Consider the following 21,592-nt stretch of genomic DNA (forward strand, 5'->3'; position numbering starts at 1 on the left):
AAAGTAACTCCTTGAAGCCTTGTAGCGTGATAGCCACGAAAATAATTTTACTGTGTGGTCTTTCTATGAATGGCCAAACGCGTCGTTAGCGATTATATAAAAGAGTTACTACAGCGGTCTACAAAGTTTTACAAAGAGTATTAAAAAATTGATTATTATTTAAAATACATTAAGTTTGTTTGTATATGCTTCAAGCGAACATTTTGCTCCTTATTGACATTGCGATGTCATTGTGTTTAAATATTACTCCCAATTTATTACCAATATTTTGAACTCCCAGTGGATTGGCCTTGCTATCCTTTCCATCCCTGTTGCAGACATCTCCCGTATTCTTCCACCACTTATCGTACAGGATCTGGATCACGCCTTTCTCTTGCAGCTCCAGAATTGCCAACGATATCCTGTCACGCCACGGACTTCCTTTAAGAGTAGCGATGCCATAACCCTGGAAGAAAAACTTTTTTGTAAATTTTAAGCCCAAAATTGAGTTAACAAGACCATTTGCATGAAGGATACCTTGGAATCCAACAATCCACCAATTTGCGTTAAGTTGCAATCCCGTTGCACTCTGTGATCCAACATGGTGGATTCCATGAGGAAGGCGTAATTACCACCGAGTACTCTCCGCACGCCTTCCTCGTACGAGGAGACGAGGGCTGGTGGTGATGCTGTAGACATATGACGCCACATTGTCTGGTATATATCTATATTTGAATCCTGCAACGGGAACCATAACTTTAATACACAAGTCTTAAATAAAAAGGAACCCTTAAAAGAACACATCGGACTTTATTTCAAAACTCGCAAATATATAGGTACCTAGGAATTTATTTTATTTATTTATACATAGTATGAAAGTGTGCATGTGTGGTTGTGTATATGTGACAAAGTAACATGAATTTAACTATGTTAATAAAATTATCGCTCAATTAATATTCTTAAAATCTCATTTTTAAATTTTTGACACACTGGGGAAGAGATGGGATGGTGCTATCCTGGTGCGACACCACACGCAAACGACGATTGAAAACATAAAGATATAAGGAGACTATTGGGTAAGATCGATGTCTATTACCTTTGCCAGCGGTTTGTGGTGGATATTAGAAGCGTACTCCAAAAAATTAGGATATCATCCCCACCATCTGGATGTGTGGCGGTCCTCCACAGTGCGGTTTTCAAGGAGCTTTCTTCCACGTACTACAAAGCTGTGGAATGAGCTTCCTTGTGCGGTGTTTCCGGGACGATACGACATGGGTACCTTCAAAAAAAGCGCGTACACCTTCCTTAAAGGCCGGCAACGCTCTTGTGATTCCTCTGGTGTAGCAAGAGAATGTGGGCGGCGGTGATCACTTAACACCAGGTGACCCGTACGCTCGTTTGTCCTCCTATTCCATAAAAAAAAAGCTTTCAGTTAATAGTATTTCATTGAAGACGTACCCTAAAGAAGGTCATGGTGGAACCACCATTGAGAGTCCCGTACTGCACGCTGGTCTGGGCTGCTAGGTCTGCTGCACTCTGTATTGGCAGCACTGTCCGTTCTACAGTCAGGAAAGCAGCCAGGTTGGCGGTGTACGACGACAGGATGATCAGCGTGAAGAACCACCAGATACCGCCGACTATCCGGGTCGAGGTTGCCTGAGGATATCAGAGCCGGTATAAACGTCCGATCTGCTAAATGATCTCATGAGATCGGTGACCTTGAAGACCATAGACTGCGGCGAATCCGATGCATTCTATGTTTGCGTTAGCGACGCCACACTTTAAATGCAGTCCGCTTAATCTCATGAATTTAGTTGTATTATTTTGGTTTATATAAAATCTAATGTAATTGAATTATACAAAATCGTTTAGTTGGCTTGCTTTGCGAGCATTATTGTTGTAATTTTGTTGTTATCATGTGAATGATATAAAATGGTATGTCATGCTCACAAAGATGTCATTTTCCCTCAATAAGTGCGAAGGGAACGACGGCTGGTCCATGTGTCAACTCGTGAACGGGCGCTGCTTGTGGTGTCAGGTCGACCTGTTATAGTTAATAAATCATTGTGTTTGTTGGATGCAATTACTCATTGTGACAGTAATCACGACCATCATGTTCATGAAGCTTACTTACATAAACAATGAATTCAAGCCGTAAAAAATATTGCATCCAATATACAATAATTTATATTTAAACAGTTTATTTTTTATTGCTTTTTATGAGATATTTGGTTGAGTTTCATAAATGTTCTTCTCACGAGCTCTACTTTTTCCGAACTCAGATTTCGGATTCAGTTCCGGTTTAAAGACATTTATTCTCATAAGATTTAACATAAAATCACTTACATGAGAATTTTACATAAATATACAATATAATATTACTTTAGGTTTCTATGCCTAAGCATGCAAAACAAACAATTAAAAAGTAAGTAATAATTAACTAAGTGAACAACTACAAAAAATTCAGGTACATAAAAACTGCCCAAGAAAAAACCTTAGTATTTTATATTTATACGGAACTAGCTGACCCGACAGACGTTGTTCTGTTCATTATAAATTAAAATTCGTAAAATCCGTTCTTTTCGTAAAACCTCTACTCGGTGAAAAGAATATTCCTATCAATTTTCAAGTCTTTAGCTTTAATGGTTCCAGAGATATCGAGATGAGTGACTATATACGTGGAAATCTCTTATATATATAGATAAAGACTGGATGTGTCTAACGACGTATAGATAACAGTTGAAGTAAACAAAAATAATACCTACGGTTTGAACAATACTACAAATAAGAAAACTAAAAGAAAATAAGTTCATGTTTATATGTGTCATTGTGCAATGGAGCAATAAATTTAGTAATTTTAAAGAAATATTTATTTATTTATTAATTTGTTTAAGATTTTAAGGTTTGTAGAAACAACAATATTATAATAAAGAAGGAATTAAATATTAAAATATAGTTTCTACCACAGATAATAACGCAGTTGCCGATTCGGCAAACAAATCTCTATTTAAAATTTCTTTAGACCAAAATTCAATAGAAAAAGCCTTGAAAAAATTAGACGATAGAAAAAGAGCTGGTCCCGATAAGATACCGGCTATTTTCATTATAAACTGAGCTTCGTCTCTGTCCTATCCGCTATATCTTATAAGAAAAACGGACAAGTGGATGATATAATGAACTACATGCCAATTTCTCTATTGTCCATTTTTGGTAATGTTTTCGATATGTCCTTATCTTTCTTTTCATTTGAAATTTTAGTCCCTCAACAGCACGGTTTCTGCAATAAAATATCTACCATAACAAATTTAACTGAATTTACAACTCAAGTAATCGGTAATATACACAAGGGACACCAAGTGGACGCTATATATGTTAGTAAAGCTTTCGATTGGGTCAACCACTCTATTTTAATAAGTAAACTACGTAACGACTGCATTCAAGGAACTATGCTGTCCTGGCTCTCGTCGTTTTTGTCGTACAGACAACTACAAGTTGTGGTTTGCGGGTATCAATCAGATCCATTCATGGCTCATAAAAAAAATCATCTTAGTTAGTAGATAAAATATGAATTTGATAGAATTATTTAATTTTTAATATTTATTTGTTTTTGTTTGTTGTATTAATTTGAATTATTATTTGCTGTAATCAATGTAATGAGCTTAATTTTATTTATTTTATTGTTAGTAAATTTTTGAAACATAGAAATTTTTACTTTTTAATGTACTTGCTTTTTATATAAGAATGTTATTTGCGCCTATAATTGAGGTAGCACTCAACTTGTATTTTTGTTTATATATATATATATAGTTTTTGCATGAATTAGTGTATACTTTGTTGGTGCAATAAATAAATAAGTAAATAAATGGCTCCATCTGGAGTCCCTCAGGGATCCCATCTAGGTCCTATATTATTTGTAGTATTTATTAATGACTTGTGTGACCATATAAAATCTTCAAATTTTTCGTTATTTGCCGACGACTTAAATATTTTTAAAGCTATCCAAACTCCGTTAGACTTGATTTCCCTTCAAAATGACTTAAACAGTATTTCCCAATGGTCCATTAAAAATAAATTGCCCCTTAATGTTAAAAAATGTCAGCATATAAAATTTACAAAGCAACGAATACCACATAATACTTCATATTCATTTAATAATCTTTCGTTAGATGAAGTGGATGACATCAGAGACCTTGGTATTATTTTAGACAAGAAATTATCCTTCAATACCCACATAGATGTAACAATCAATAAATGTTACAAATTATTAGGCTTTGTTTGACGTAGTTGCAAAACGTTTAAATCATGTTTAGCTCTTAAAATGGTTTATCTTGCTTTAATTCGTAGCTTATTAGAATACGGCTCCACCGTTTGGAATCAATTCTATAAGGATCCTATCAAAAGAATCGAAATAATCCAGAAACGCTTTCTTTTTTTGTTTAACGATACATTAAATTTCTTTAATATAACGTCACTAGAAAATCGTCGCTGGGTCAATGATCAAATTTTTCTATTCAAAATTTTAAATCAATAATTAGACTGTCCCAATACCCCAGCCAGGTTTTAACTAAAAACTGTAATTAATTTTGTGAACTTGCTTTAAATTCACTGTCTCAAAATGATAATGTGATTAACTTGTTAAACTAGCTGCCCCATACTTTTACTATAAGCTTCTAAAATTATAATTTCTTTATCTGGTTAGCTTGCCTTTTATTAGTATTAATTTAAATTAATTTGTATTAATTAGCTCCCAAATCCAATTTCTATCCTAGATTATTCATTGATTACATTATCTGAGTAATAGTTAGTGCAGTACCCTCAGATCTCCGACATATACCTTGGGGTTCAAGCCGGACCCTTGCCTCAGGAAGGTGCCGGTGATGAACCAGATAGAGTTGCACACGTTAAACTGGTTTGTCAGCATCTTGGTCTCGTGGCCGCAGACGTGCGTACTGCTAGACCTGCGAAGAAGCATTCGTTACAACAATATTCTGTCGTGCGTCACGTTGTATGTTGACTAAAAAGTAAAAAAAAAAAATAGGACGATATCTTTGAATTTTTGTGACCATTTCATACAAACATGCACCAGAAAAGAATCCATTTCTAACTCGCTATTCGTTTGTTTCTTTTTGTTCGTGTTCATGATGAGTGAGCGCTAATATTTAAAATGTTTTTTAAAGGTTTAAAACGGCTAAGCTGATTTTGGATGAAATTTTGTGTGCATATCGGGTAGGTCTCAGAATCGGCCAACATCTATTTTTCAAGGGTCCTCCAAAATAATATTTATTTTTATTTATAAGCGAATTTTATTTATTATGATTCGACATTGAAAAATACATACAATTTCAAAGTTTCACCTCTCTACGATCAGCATGTATTTTCGTACCACGATTTTTATATTATTCGGTTCCATTCACAGATACGCAATAGGGTTTCAAGATGGCAATCGAATACAATAATTGTAGTACGATAAATTTTATGCACTATATATTTAGTAGCTCTGAGAATAGGTCAAAAATATTATTGTTTACCCATTACAATGCAGTGCCGCTCAGGATTCTTGAAAGACCCAAAAATTCCGAGCGGCACTACAATTGCGCTCGTCACCTTGAGACATAAGATGTTAAGTCTCATTTGCCCAGTAATTTCACTAGCTACGGCACCCTTCAGACCGAAACACAGTAATGCTACACATTACTGCTTCACGGCAGAAATAGGCACCGTTGTGATACCCATAATCTAGCCGGCTTCCTGTCCAAAGGAGCCTCCCACTGGTAAAATATATTTCTTTATCTGACTCCTCTTAGTAATTTTTTATATTATATTGTTGTTGCGTCACTTTCATTGACATACTATTAACAAGTAAAGTCCCAATCGCCTATTAAAATTACCGAGAGTCGTTGTATAAATGTATCATTAACTTATACAGGTAACATTAAAACATTCATTCAAATTCACACCTTATTTCCTTGCAGTAATGTTCAAAGTATACAGGTGTCCCAAGTTATGGGACATGAAGGAAAAGTACCTTAAATATCGAAGATAGGCTATTTTACTGAAAGAAGACTTTATGTTATTTTTAAAATTTATTAATTCTGCATTCAAAAATTTTCTAAAAATTACTTGCCTCGTCTGGGAATCGAACCGACTTAAATGTAAAAAAAAACCACTCCTACTTTATGATACCAATCGAAATAATGGCCAAAAACTAATAAACTCTTCTTAAGTAACATAGTATTTTAAAAGAAAGGAACAACGTAAAATGAATGTTTTCCTACTTGGATTGGTACGAATGGACGATGTTATTTGGACAGTTTCTCACTGAACACTTTTGCCATTGCGTGGCGTTGTATTCAAAACGTGGTCGAAACACAACTGAACAAAAACTCTGCCTAATAGACTTGTAGCCAGAGTTATATTTTAGTGTGATTGTGAGTTTAGTTGTTTATTGTACGTCAATAACCACTTTATGTAGATTGTAATTAAAATAATTAGTAAAACGATGAAACTGTAATGAGTTTGAAATGACCAGACGAGCAAGACGCTTAGCTGATAGTAGTTGATACGCCCTGTCCATTACAATGCTGTTCCGCTCAAGATTTTGAAAAACCCATAAGTTCTGAGCGGCAGTACAATTGCGCTCGTCACTTTGAGACATCAGATGTTAAGTCTTATTTGCCCAGTAATTTCGCTAGCTACCTTCAGACCGAAACACAATAATGCTTACACATTACTGCTTCACGGCAGAAATAGGTGCCATTGTGGTACCCATAATCTAGCCGGCATCTTGTGCATAGAAGCTTCCCACTGGTAAAAAGATGATCCATACGATTCGATTATCTTCCTCTTCTATATAAAAGGACTTACCATTCGTAGGGAGAGAACCTCGCCATGACAAACAGCGTGAACGAGACCAGGATATAAGCAGCTAGAACGTACAACCAGATTTCTATTGCCAGAGGGTTCAGGAAGCTGAACAGACGAGTTGGTTGTGAAGATGGCACCTGGAATTAAATAACAATCTTTATTGATAAGTTGGGAACGTATGCATGCACTCACCTTCGAGTCGCAGACGATATCGCAATCATGACTGAGACCATGGACAACTCAAGCAATATGCTCGATGGCCTCAATACGCTTCCCAAGGAGTAGGTCTCAAAATGAACATAGACAAGACGATCATTTCTAATGTCCATGTCGCACCTACTCCCATAACAATTGGGTCTACCTTAGACAAACAATCCAGTTGGGTAGGTCCAATTTTGCAAACGAGGTCACTCGTTGAGTTGGAACTAGATTGGATGAATAGGTGGATTGAAGAGTTCAACAGCATGATCCACAGATCGTTGACGAAATGACAAAAGCAGGAAATGTATTGAAGTATAAGATAAGTGATTGAAGTGAAGAACTTACCTTAAACAGTATTCCAATACCCAAGTTCATGAACGGTTTCGTGAAATCAATAACGGCTTCACGTGCGTAGTTTATGGTCATTGAAGCGACAGCAATGTCGGCTTTCTGTAACAACAGAGCAGTAAAGAGGATCATTCCAATAAAGGGTAATTTTCGTAATGTTCTATTTATGGCGCATTATAATGTTAGTTACATTTAAATACTTTTGTACAAGAAACATGAAGAAGTATGGAAAAAATGCTTCTGGTCTACCTAATAATAATAATTCATCATCATCAATAGGAATATATAATATCTTGAATGTAACATGAATATTAATTTTAAATATATTCTGTTGGTTTATATAGAATCGATTAGTGGGCTAACTTTGTGAACATTATCTTTTTAATTTTGTAGTTAGTCATGCTCACTAAAATGGCATTGCTTGCGGCTGCGTCGTGTGCCGGGTCGTCTCATTCCCTCAAATATGTGTGACAGGCGTTCCCATCGTTATGGATAATCCATGCGTTAACTCGTGAACGGGTGCTGCATGATGTGCCATGTCGAACTGTTAATGTTCATAAATCTTTGTACCTATTTGTTTGATGTGATTACTAATTATGACAGTAATCACGACCAACATATTCACGAAGCATCCTCACACAAACGATGAATTCAAAAGGTTTAAAAATTTTAAATAATACAAAGGCGCGTACACCTTCCTTAAAGGCCGGCAACGCTCTTGTGATTCCTCTGGTGTTGCAAGAGAATCTGGGCGGCGGTGATCACTTAACACCAGGTGACCCGTACGCTCGTTTGTCCTCCATAAAAAAAATACAATTCATATATTAGATGCAGCACATGACAAACTAATTTGTTATGTATATTACAGTCATTGTAAAATACTCTATTTGATTGAAAAATGTGGGCGTTGAGTTTCCTGTATGTTCTTCTCACGAGCTCATCTTTTTCCGAAAACATGTTAGTTTCGGTAATCTAAAAAAAATATTTATAGTGACGATTCAAAAGCGGTTAGTTTAAGACTAATTGAATAGAGTTTATTAAAGTTACTGTCTTTTGTTACGCACATTTTTTAATGAAAATAAGGGACGAGACGAGCAGGACGTTCAGCTGATGGTAATTGATGACGCTCTGCCCATTAAAATTCAATGCCGCTCAGGATTCTTGAAAAACCCCAAAAATTCTGAGTGGTACTACACTCGTCACCTTGAGACATAAGATGTTAAGTCTCATTTGCCTAGCAATTTCACTAGCTACGGCGCCCTTCAGACCGAAACACAGTAATGCTAACACAATACTGCTTCACGGCAGAAATAGGCGCCGTTGTAGTACCCATAATCTAACCGGCATCCTGTGCGAAGGCGCCTGGAACTGGAACATCTTTTATGTCAATAAATATATCAACTATTTATATGTTTTTAACTATTACGTACGGGAGTACGGATTAATGTAAAATAACTATGAATATCTTTAAAAACAATAGTTGTTCAGCTACGCTGGTCATCATGATACATACCCTATCAATGAGCTCTCGCACGATACCATTCCACTGGCCTGTCTCCGGATCCCAGGCACCATACATGTTGTCTGGTACCAGTCTCAGCCGGTAATCGAACCCAGCCCTCGCTGCCACTCGAGCCAGTAAGTCGATGCAGAACCCTTCGAAACGCGCGTTACCTTGAAGGTTCCAGCCTTCCTTCACCATCACGTATGGTTTCTCCTGAAATCAAATCGTTTTATAAAAATACCCGCAGATATTCTTGCGACGATTTTGCTCAGATTTGAGGCATTTCTCTTTCGTATTGTTGGTTAATTATCAATGTTTCACAAAATTCACCAGCGACGATTTCACAGTAGATTACAAATTTTATGATAATGAATGGATTAGGCTTTGTAGCACAGACTGGGAATGAAACGCACGCCCTCAGGCTGTTTAGTTATAAATTTTATTGCACGATACTACAAATTGTATTATTATAACTAATTTAAGAAAAAAAGCCCGCTAAGGTTCTAGCGCCCGTTCTTTTTAGGTCTAAGGCACACTATGTATAGTCATTACCTATTTTGAAAACAAAAATTGAATTTGAGCGGTAATCTATATATATAAGAGATTTCCACGTATATAGTCACTCATCACGATATCTCTGGAACCATAAGCCGTAGAGACTTGAAATTTGGTAGGAATATTCCTTTCGCCGAGTAGAGGTCAGCTAAGAACGGATTTTACGAAATTCCACCCGCAATTTTTTTTTATTATGAACAGAACAACGTCTGTCGGGTCAGCTAGTCTAATATATAAAAGAGATTTCCACCGGTAATTCAACTCGACTCATCACGAAATCTCAAAAACTACAAAGCCTACAAACTTGGAATTTTGGGAGGTAGATTCTTTCAAGGACGTAAGTGTCAGCTAAGAAACGGATTTGAGAAACTTCTCCCCTAAAGGGGTGAAATGGGGATTGGAAGGTTGTATGAAAGCCCGATGTTTTTGAAGTTAGAGACGTGAAAATTGATATTTAGGTTATTAGCTTTCAATAATAAAAATCTGTATAAGTCACTCTGGGAAATCCCCTTTTAAGGATGGTAAAATAGGGGATGAGAGAATGAACGTATAGAAAAGTTGTAACTATAGTTATTTCCAGTTGAAAACTGAAATGTAGGTTCTTTATAGGGGGAAAGTGCAAGAAAAAAGGTTGCTATGAAAATCCGCCACTCCAAGCGGGGTGAAATGGGGCTTGGAATGTTCTATGAAAGTCCCTAAGTTTTTGAAGTAAGACACGTAAAAATCGTAATTTTAGTTACTCGCTATAACTAATGAAAATCTGTACCTATACTTTATTTTGGAAAATCTTATAATTCTTCTTAATAAGGGTAACCACCCTTAAGGGGAGATTTTCCAATAATAAATAATAATAAAATAAGTAAATTTTGAAAGGAAAGTTTTAACTATTGTTAATTTGAAGTTTGGTAGGTCTTTTTAGGAAGTAGGTAGCTAAGAATAGATTTTACGAAAACCCTCCTAAATTGGGGTGAAATTAGGCTTGAAATGTTGGATGAAAGTGTTATGAAGTTCTGTCGTTGTGTTTTTTTTTTTTGTAAAGGTACCTATATAATTAAAATACCGTTGACACCTACGCCTTTCGATGGTAAAATTATTTAATAAAAAAATTGTTATACTCAGTAGAGGGATTGCTTGATGGAGGCAAGACGGCTCATTCTGATTTCAAATTACCTTTGAACCTGAACACGGTGCAAGTGCTTCGAGAAGCCAAAATTATTGTATGGGACGAATGTGCGATGGCTCATAAGAAAGGGTTTGAAGCTCTAAATAGAACACAAGGTATTAATAAGGAAGGGAAATAAGGGAAACAGTCTTTATCCGTAGGATTCCCTTGATACTTTAGGATTACCAATTTGAATTGAAACGTCTGCAATTTCCGGATAAACTATTAAACGCGGTGACACTAAAGCACAGGGCCAAACTTTGAAACTAGCTGGTATAGATCTCCGAAATGATAGTTTCTTGCATTGTCAGTTGTATGTGACGTGCTCCAGAGTCAGTTCACCAGATTTTTCAACCCGAAAGAAGAACAAGAAATAGAATATCAGAAATTATACGCGTACGATGTCGCGGGCAATTGCTTGTAATAATATAAATATGACAATTCTTTTAATATTATGACCTTACCTCCACAGTAACAACAGTAAGAGTAACATTAGGTGGAGGATCTCTCCTGTACGCCGCTGGGTCTGTGACCTCCAGACCCTCAGTCGGGTTCCAAGTGCCCGACATCACGGTTCCACCATCCTCGCCTCCCATCAGTCTCATCAGCTGCAGGTTGAAAGTGGTTCGGACCCCGTTCGTAAACTCTATGGGGCCAGTTAGACCGTGTGCTTGGACCTGATCAAATATAGAATCAAACTACAATGGAGAACAACTAAGTTGGTAGTGGCTTGTACATTTTTTAATTTTTAATACATTTATTAATATACGATTTATTACGAGTAAAATGTTATAAAATCAGGCGTCGTAGATAGTGGAGACAGTCTAAAAATATTATTTATATTATAATATCGAATAAATAAATACAGAAATATGTCTAATATAACTTATCGACATGAACAATAGTTTTTTTCCTATTATCGTGCGCAAAGTTCGATTTTGCGCATGCATTTGCGTTCGCAAAGTACCACTTTCCCACACGTTGACAAGAGCGTGCGGGAATGTAGCTGTGCGTGCGGGAATGTTTGAAAATAATAATAGTGGTTGAACTTTGCGCAACTAAACAGGAAAAATAGTATACGATACTCGTGCGAACGACCTACTTTGCGCACTTGTATCGTTATGTACTATAGTATTCAGCTATCTAAAGTATCAGCTAAAGTAATTAAAAATGTATTTATTTATTTTATTAGTATTTTAGTATCGATTCGATGAGGCTGATAGTAAAATCTCAAATCGATATCTTTATTTAATTCTGTTATGACAAGAAACATATGTGCGGTCAGAGGCCTGTGTCTTGCAGTGGACGTCTTCCATCTGATATGATAATGACAACAAGTAAAATAACAAAGGGAATAATGGACGTGGACATTAAACTGCGTCACTCTTGGTGGAGAGTTTAGCCTAGTGTATCATGAGACTGTCATTGATGTTGTGAAAGTTGAAACCTATTATCAATATCCTTTATCTCCTAATGTTTGCCATTATAATTGTTTAAATTCATACGTTCCATAACCAAAAAAAGCAACTTATCTCCATTTGTAATCTATATTTTTGAAGTGAAACTTCTTTAGAATCGTTGTGATTTCAAACCGGATGCAATGGAAAAAACGACAGGTAAGAGACACAAATATAAAAATGTGTAGGATGAAGCCGGCAAAGAATGAGACAGAAATATGCATACTATTGAAGTGAAAACTTCTTTATCATCGTTGTGATTTGAAAGTCGATGAAACGAAAAAGCGACAATAAAAAGAGCAGTCAAATCAATTCATAATATTTAATATGGGAGATAATGAGATAGGAAGCATCATACAATGTTTTGGTACCAGGCGATCATAGTCAAAGAAGAGATTGTCTTAAGTATGGCGCGAGTATACCTTAATATATTCTTATATAGCGCACGACGTATTACTACATAGACACCAGGAGAACATATTATTATTTATATTAGTGGTGGTAGGAATGTCTTTCATAGCGGTTGAAATCATGTGTCATCCTAGCAACACGTACCAGGAATTCATATGCAGTTTAGAGGTCCATGCACAATGCAGGTTCCACTTCTGACATGTGTACTTTGTACGCACGCAATGTTTTTTTATTTCTTTATAATATTTTTCAATTTAACCAATACAAATTAACGCATAGAATAAGAGAGTTTGGTTTTATGTAGAAGGGAAAAATAATAGGTTTCAACCATTGACGTACTTTAAAAACTAGACTCCCAATCGCATATAAAAAGGTCGTCAAAAAATGTCCGAAGGAGATATACATTAACTTGTACAGATAACCTTAAAACATCCATTCAAATTAACACCTTACGTCGTAGCGGTAAAGTTCAAAGTCTATTGCATACGCTCATTAGATTTTATTCTCGAGAGTTTTATTATGGAGCGAAAAAACGGACGCGGACAGGAGGCAAGAACATTTTGTTTTAGCTATTGTCATGTATTAATTATTTACCAAAATGATTAAAAACGTCAGGTTAGTTACACAATAACAAAGCTTGGATATGCTATTATTTGGACAGGTTTTCACTGGACACTTTCTCATTGCGTGGCGTTGTATTCAAAGCGCGGTCGAAACACAACTGAACGAAAACTCTCGACAATTGTTGAACGTGACTGTGAGTCTTATTATTTATTGAACGTCAATGATATAAGCTTACCTTGTGTATATTTTCTAGTAGTGCCTCTCCATGGGGAATCGGAGATTCTGTTTCACACGAGGCGTTCCCTTTGTACATATCCTTGGTAGACGCTAGTGCTAGAGCCAGCACGTGGACTGCATCATATAGTAACGCCGGTTCTGTCTGTTTCAACATAATATTTACCAGCCTCAAGTATCCGAAAGACTGGTAAGGTGGTCTTTTTATTCCACCGTGGCAAATAATGATAGATATACAAATTTAATTTGTACCAAAATTTAAAGAGGATGCGGGACACGATCCCAAGGAGAAGCTCTTATCAATTGAGCTAACCGTCCGAATGACGCATTGACCGTAAAACTTGTTCTGGAATGTCTTGTTCAAGTCTCAAGTTGTAACGTTGAGCAGGTTATCAACTGTAAAATAGATCCTGTAGATGGAGCCACAACATGAGACTTGAACAAGACATAACTGGTTAACCAGTTCTTCAATCCTGGTATCATTAATGATAAGATTGATACGTTATGTAGAAATTTAAGAGGTAACATTATTTGCTTTTTTTTGCTCCATGCTTCCCCGGGGCATATAAAGAATAGGAAAGTCCCAGGCCCAAGGATGTCGTTAGAGGCAACTTAGGGCATTTATCAGTGGGAGGCTTCTTTGCACAGCATGCCGGCTGGATTATGGACACCATAATGGCGCCCTTTTTCTGCCGTGAAGCAGTAATGTGTAAGCATTATTGTGTTTTGGTCTGAAAGGCGCCGTAGCTAGTGAAATAACAGGGCAAATCAGACTCAACATCTTTATATCACAAGGTGACGAGTGCAATTGTAGAGCAGATCAGATTTTTTCTGTTTTTTAAGAATCCTGAGTGGCACTTTTTTTATGGAATAGGAGGACAAACAAGCGTACGGGTCACCTGGTGTTAAGCGATCACCGCCGCCCACATTCTCTTGCAACACCAGAGGAATCACAAGAGCGTTGCCGGCCTTTAAGGAAGGTGTACGCGCTTTTTTGAAGGTACCCATGTCATATCGTCCCGGAAGCACCGCACAGGGAAGCTCATTCCACAGCTTTGTAGTACGAGGAAGAAAGCTCCTTGAAAACCGCAGTATGGAGGACCGCCACACATCCAGATGGTGGGGATGATATCCTAACTTGTGGCGTGTCGTGCGAAGGTGGAATTCGGCGGCAGGAATCAGGTTAAACAGCTCTTCGGAACACTCCCCGTGATAAATGCGGTAGAAGACACACAATGAAGCACTGCATTGTAATGGGCAGGGCGAGTCACTTATTATCATAAAAAAAATTCTCAGACCATCCTCTGTATTAAGAATTCTAAATGAATATTTGTGTCGCGCTAACGCAGGCGAGACAAAAGTTAAATCAAATTGTAAACCTTCTATCTGCTCACCTTTATTTGACTACCGGAGAGAATGGATGCCCCAATTGGATGGAATTTCCCCATGACCTGAAGGGCATCTTCCACTTTATCAGACCCTCGATCCACCAGCCTCCAGCCGCTCATATTCACACGGTTGTAATAGAAGTCTTCTAAGTCGAATAGCGCCATGTCCTGTAGTGATGTTTAATAATTTAGTCATAGTTTTTCTGTTACTGGTTTTTTTTTCTTATAAATATTAAAGAGTTTAATAAGTCACATATTTTATGATACGTGGTTATTTTTTTATAACATATCGATGTTATCCTAAACATTTCCAGCTGGTCAGGAAGCTATGGCACTATGGCATAAAAGCCGACTTCGAAACTGTGCTCGATCTTCTGAATTCATATTTATATAATTGAATTATTAAAGTCGATGAAAATGGCAGGAGATCTCCTGGGACTCCTTTCAGTAAAGGGGTTCGGTAAGTGTCTGTTCTGTAACCGTTTCTCTTCCTTTATTTTTCTTCATCGTTTATTTACAAATACGATTGACAAAATTGCAACGATTCTTTTATATTAATGTAAAAACGAATTTATTTGAAATCAACAAACGTAGCCAATAGCAGTTCCGGCCCATTATCGTGTACATTTTAAGGGAGTGTCAATTTAGTATAAGTAGATTATATTTTAGCAAATTAATACTTACAAAAGATGTAAATAAATAATGGTAGTTCTCATTGTTCATTTGGAGTTGCAGAATCTGAAAAAAAAAACATCTGTTACAGTAATGCAAGTAAATTAATAAGCTACACCTGAGATTAACAAATCTACAATCTATTTTTATCTTCACCATTTGGATATGTGGCGTTCTTACACAGTGCGGTTTTCAATGACCTTTCTTCCACGTCAATAACGTTATATACACATATAAGGACATATCATTCGCAGACAAGCACACTTTTATCCTAAGTCGTGTAGCAACTGTCACTGTCTGAATGAAATATGACCTGAATAAATGTTTTATAATTATAATTGCTGCTTATTGATCAGACGAAAGTAAGATCACTATCATTACACAAAAACCTTGGTGTAAGAGACGGAATAGATGGACCATGAAACCGTTTGAAAACAATTTAGTGTCCATTAGCCTCCTGTCAAATTCGACCACATTTTAAATTTAGTGTTTTACCGTAATTGTTAAAAAGGAGTAAATGCGGCAATGTTGAGATATAGTAGTCGAAGTATGGTGTAATTAGTGGCATGTTTCATACTTCGGTTTTGTTTTTATACGACGTGATCTGTCTAAATGTTAGTCATTGTTTCAAGTAAAACATAACTATGGAATGAGCTAGCTACCATGCGCGGTATTTCCAGTAACGACACAGGTCATCAAAAGCCCGCCACCGTATTTTTTGATCCTCTGGTGTTCCAGGAAAATGTGGGCGGCGGTGATCACTAACATCAGGTGACCTGTGCTCTCGCTGGTCCTCCTCTTTCTCTGTGTGTTACGCATTTATAACGTGTTAATATGCAGGCGGAAAATTTGTATGAACATACATTTCTATAGGCCGACCGTTTATCTGAGTCCTCGCCTGCGGGGTACAGGGGCGCGGGGGTATGACGACAAAGGGGACTGAGACAGGTGCGGGCGGCGGGGGCTGGGGGGAAATGAGCGATTACACAAATTCGCCCGCCGAGGCGAGGACTCAGATAAACGGTCGGCCTATATACTAAAATATCGACACCATATTATACAAATTATCTTGCCCCAAACTATGACTATAAGTATATATATATATATATATATACTATGAGTACAAGACAACGATATATTTAATACAATTTAATTACTTAAACATACATAAATAATAAAGCACCTACCGGGATTCAAACCCAGGACCACTATATATATTTTAATAATACATAAAATTTAAAAAAATATTGATATATTTTTGTCCAAATATTTCTTTATAATTACATTGCCTTCATAATAAGTACCACTTAAAACTATAGAACACTTACAGCTCTAGCCAGCTGCCTGAGATGCTTGGGGTCTACGTCCACCATGATATGCCTGACTCGTTGCATCTTCAGCTGCGCCAGAGCACGTCTGTAGTCGCGGCTCTCGCAGCGAACGGCGTACATATCGCGTCCGTCGCGAGCCAGGTCCCCAATGTTTAATTCACCTAGAATTTATTTACATTCCAATATTTAATAGTTAACAAAAAAACCTGTTCCCTTTATCATAAGTAAGTATAATATTTCATAGTAAATTATTGCGATATGCGCGCACATCGTAACCCAAATTCGACATACTGACGTTAGCTGGTAAACTAATTATTAGACCATTTGTATTGTACTTCATCTACCAAGCTTCTTGTAACTCATATGTCTACTGAACCACAACCAATGGACGAGAAATAAAAATAAGTAAATTATTTCAATTTATTTACAAGTTTAGAAAAAAAAAATCTCTCTAACTATATAAAAATAATTTAATGATATTTAATTATTACAAAATTTTTTCATTGGTTATTACAATATTGTTTTTCCCAGAAATAAATGATTTGAGTTTTCTTTAGTGTTAATTCCGCCAATCTTTAAACAATTCGACCCGTGTTTCGCCTCTACACGAGGCATCCTCAGGACGTGTTTCAGTTTTTCACTCTCGTGCCAAAATCTGACACGAGACTGAATCAAATAAGCCGGAAGCCGCTCTTTTATACCCCTCGTCCCATGAAATGACGCGCTGTGATTGGTCGGCGCTTGTGACGTATTACCCCCGGAAGAGATATGTAACAAAGGACTAAATTTTGTTTGTTCATTCAACAATGTAAACATGTTATTTTTGTGTTTTATTATTTCTAATTGTTCTGACACATTTAAGCGAAATCCTTTTTCACATGCATGTAAAATATTAAAATTATTATTTTTTGCCGAGTGAGTGGTATCAAATAAATGTTTCGCGAAGTGTGATTTTTCGGGATGATTATTTCTTAATGCGGCAATATGTTCCTTTAAACTTATTTCGTAATTTCCTTATTGCGGTCGTAAATGGTGGTAAACCAGTGAGTGTCTTGATCTGGTCCGACCAGCGGCTAGGTGATTGTCCGCGTGCTCTTTTGCCCTCCACCTTACCTACCTATGACTATCAGTTTGTCTAAATTACTGGGAAGGCGTCGGGCAATGTGGCCAAAGTACCCCAAGTACTTTGATACAGCAGGTTGTGGACAATCTAGTGTCAATGTGAAGTTGCTCAAGGATAGACTTGTATGCGCAGCATCCTTCTCCAACACCATATCTCAAACGCCCCAATCACTTACCTCTCTCCCGCTCGGATCGTTCACGCTTCAGATCCTTAGAGGAAGATTGAGACGACTAAGGTATTTAGGAGTCTCTTTTTGGTTGTGTTAAAGATCTACCTTCTTTGACAAAATCAATACATAAGTACAGACGCACTTTAATTTAATTTTGTAGTGGTAGTTTCTTATCAATATTTTTTTATTCCGCAAAAGAATATGTTGTATTTCACTATATATAATATATATTTAACATCGTCTTGATATGGGTTTCTCTTCGGTCGTGTGGCCTAAGTTCACTCACACCGATTTTTATTTTGTTTGCATGGTGGCCATCTTGGAATTAGACTTCTGTCAAAAACTGATTTCACCACTGTCCCCTAAGAAAGGGGGTCCTAAAATCGATCAAGGAGATACCTAACCTCGTTCGTTTTTTATGGCAATAAGAGACGAGACAATCAGGACGTTAATCTGACGGTACTACTACGTCCTGACCATTATAATGTAATGCCGCTCAGGATTCTTGGAAAACTCAAATCTTCTGAGCGGCACTACAATTCCGCTCGTCACCTTGCGACTTAATATGTTAGGTCTCATTGCCCCAGTAATTTCACCTGCTATGACACCTATGGTTTTACCGCTGGAAAAAGGCGCAGTTGCGATACCCATAATCTAGCCGAAATCCTGTGCAAAGGAGTCTGCCTGGTAAATGACCTAAGTCGCCTTTTACGACACCTTTAGGCTTGAGATTTTCTTATTGTTTTTATGCCTCGGGAAGAACAGGGCAAATCATTTATCTTTTTTTCACCAATGGTTAGAATTTTCTTATTCTCTACGGTAGGGTTGCATTTAGATAATAGTTTTGGATAAACCTGCCATTAGTAATGTATGTACTTCATGTAATGCCCGCCAACGGACAGGAGTCGGCGGAGTTTTAGTTATAGGGTACCATTGGTTACCCTTTGCGTACTGAACCATAATAATGGCTAATTCTCACCGTAACCGTAATCCTCGTATACGATGCCCATTCTGGTCCAGTTGAGATACGCAGTCAGGTCTCTGAATGCAGAATCTAGGAGTTCCCGTGAAGGATACAGGTTGATTGTATACGATATTGTGCTATTCAGTGCTGGAAACATAAAAATATAATAGTTTAATTTTTCTAACTACAAATAATTTTTTGAAGTTTTACTTCTAATACTTCTGGGAAAAATCATGGGCTAAATCTTTTTACGACGCCCACGAATATAATTATATACCACGCAATGAAGCGACGCTTTCTACTAAACGCTAATCAATCGCGCAATTCACAGAGAACTGGATTCCGGACAATTTGAGAGAAGTGTAGTGGGGTGTGCAGTAGAAGCTCGCACCCTTAGTTAAGGGTTTACGAGTGGAGTAGGGGTAAAGCGCAGTGATATACAGCCCAACTTCAAACCCTAAATCGCGAAAAGGAGTAGTTTTCATTTTTATTTAAATTTTCTTAATTTGAGGTTATGTTAGGTTCCTTTTGAAGAGTGTGTGCAAGCTATTTGCGGTATGCCTTTGAACAATGATGATATACAAAAAGTTTTTGAGACTAATTCGGGTATGAGCGTCTGCGGCGCTGCGGGAAGGGTAGCCCCGCCAACCTGGCGTAACTAAGCACGTCTTTCATGGTCGCCTGCGCAGCTTCAGCTGTTTGGACGGCGGTGCTTAGAGACAGCGCCGGGGACTGCCCACCCTCCACGCCTGCGGCTTTTATTTACCTCCTTTTTAAAATGAATGAAGTGAGGAGCATGAAGCGAGTCGCACATAGCAGAGGCTGCCCCTAAGCAAAGGGGCAAGCACTGCTGAATATAGCTATCGCCCCCAACTGTATCTGTACATACTCACGTGCAGAATAAGTGGAGTCTACAGTAAAGTGCGGAGCATGAAGTGAGTCGCACATAGCAGAGAGGCTGCCCCCGAGCAGCGGGCCAGCGCTGCTGAATATAGCTATCGCCCCCGACTGTATCTGGATACACGCTAAAATAAAAAAAAAACAGTTTATAGATTGCATTATACTAATTTCATATAAATGATCGGAATATTGGCCTGCTTGTTTCGTCGCAGTACACTGGTGTCAATGAAGATATAAAATGAAGTAATTGGAGGTGCTGATGAACGTAAATCAAGTGAGCTTAACTTTTATAATATAGGCGTGGGTGGGTGTCAAGTTCAACATAAAAAATTAGGAAAACTGTTGACCCTACAGGCCATCACTGCTACTTCCCGCCAATTCCATACCTAAGCGCTTCAAAATATTATACTTATGACGATTTTTAGCTCTTTGAGCTCAAAAATATTATTTGTTTTTCCTTTTATGTTTGCCTTTTATGTGTTGCCTGGTGAAAGTTTAATAAGACACAATTTTTTTTAATTTTCAAACGGTAATAACTTTTGAAAGAATGAACGGATTTTCACGCGGGTTGGCGTCATTCGACGCATTTTTTTGAGCCTCACAACGCAGTTTCAATCGATCGAACTCAGAATTTCGAATTTATTCCGAAAAAACTCCTTTTTCGGTTTTCTTTCGTCAACAATAACTGGCGAACGAATACACCAACTTTGCCCAGCTTGGTGGCGATCGACGTGGATTGTTGATGTTAAGAGCTGATTAGTTTTTGGAATCGATCGTTGAAAAGTTATTTAAAAAAAAAACAAATTTAATGTTTGGGATTTCTTAAAATCTCGGCAGATTTTGATTTCGGACCGGTGTCCGAATCGGTGCGAATTGTATTTAAATAGTATTTTGTACATTCTCCGCACCTCTGGGCACTACGAGCCAAGTGTCTTGACACCAAACGGCACAAAGATGTAAGACTCACTGAGACCGACTTAAAAAATTATGTAATGTGGTTATTTGATTTATAATTATTTATGTGTGCACCTATGTTTAACTTGTCTACTATACGAAAATAATTTAATTATTAACATGGCTCCAACTGTAAAAATTAGGGAGGTATTTTGGTGATATTCTTTTGGATTGGTTGTTAGGGATACAAATTAAAAAAATGAATGCATTTTACTTACATCTCACACTCTAAATGTAAAGTAAATTTTTGTTAAAATATAAACTTTATGTATTATACTAAATACTAGCTGACCCGACAGACGTTGTTCTGTAGATAATAAAAAAAATACTGTTTTATAGGAATTTGCCAAAAATATTTCAAAACATCAAGAATTATTTCGTAAAAAATGCTCCTGTTGTTATAATGAAATTGTTTCACATCAGAACTGTCAAACCGTGCGTCACTAAATGCTCTCATAGAAAATATGTCCATACAAAATAAATATTGAAAATAAAAATAATTATGGGTCCCAAATCCCAAATAAAAAGTATCCTATATCTCAAGTTGGACCAAACTGCACTCCATGAAGTAATCCCCATTAAAATCTGTTCATTAGTTTAGGAGTCCATCGCGGACAAACAACGTGTCACGTAATTTATATATATTAAGATTATATAATAAAAATATAAAACTGAGGATGTAAGTTCAAAAATGTAGTTTTAAATATCGAACATAAACCAAGCTAACTTCAAGTGTCAATTCGCGCGAGCATAAGCTCTTGGAAGCTCTCCAGCTAGTTGCAGCTTCAAGCACGAAAACACTCGTGCCTTGA

The 21,592-nt window shown here is 37.1% G+C and overlaps 1 protein-coding gene across 1 annotated transcript in view; it reads right to left on the reverse strand.

Moving 5' to 3' along the window:
* The window catches only part of LOC126973227 (glutamate receptor ionotropic, kainate 2), a 73,333-nt gene that overhangs the window by 8,548 nt on the left and 43,193 nt on the right, over positions 1-21,592 (reverse strand). Inside the window, exons 4-17 of the mRNA XM_050820416.1 lie at positions 19,820-19,951; positions 18,942-19,073; positions 16,668-16,831; positions 15,352-15,405; positions 14,674-14,835; positions 13,281-13,424; positions 11,078-11,290; positions 8,906-9,109; positions 7,390-7,494; positions 6,844-6,980; positions 4,814-4,937; positions 1,438-1,635; positions 517-717; positions 262-445 (exon numbers count right to left, since the gene is read on the reverse strand). Coding sequence (XP_050676373.1) covers positions 262-445; positions 517-717; positions 1,438-1,635; positions 4,814-4,937; positions 6,844-6,980; positions 7,390-7,494; positions 8,906-9,109; positions 11,078-11,290; positions 13,281-13,424; positions 14,674-14,835; positions 15,352-15,405; positions 16,668-16,831; positions 18,942-19,073; positions 19,820-19,951 — 2,154 coding nt within the window. The remainder of the gene's footprint in view (positions 1-261; positions 446-516; positions 718-1,437; positions 1,636-4,813; positions 4,938-6,843; positions 6,981-7,389; positions 7,495-8,905; positions 9,110-11,077; positions 11,291-13,280; positions 13,425-14,673; positions 14,836-15,351; positions 15,406-16,667; positions 16,832-18,941; positions 19,074-19,819; positions 19,952-21,592) is intronic.

The sequence above is a fragment of the Leptidea sinapis genome, chromosome 29 (genome assembly GCF_905404315.1).
Source record: "Leptidea sinapis chromosome 29, ilLepSina1.1, whole genome shotgun sequence".
NCBI classification, from domain to species: Eukaryota; Metazoa; Arthropoda; class Insecta; order Lepidoptera; family Pieridae; genus Leptidea; species Leptidea sinapis.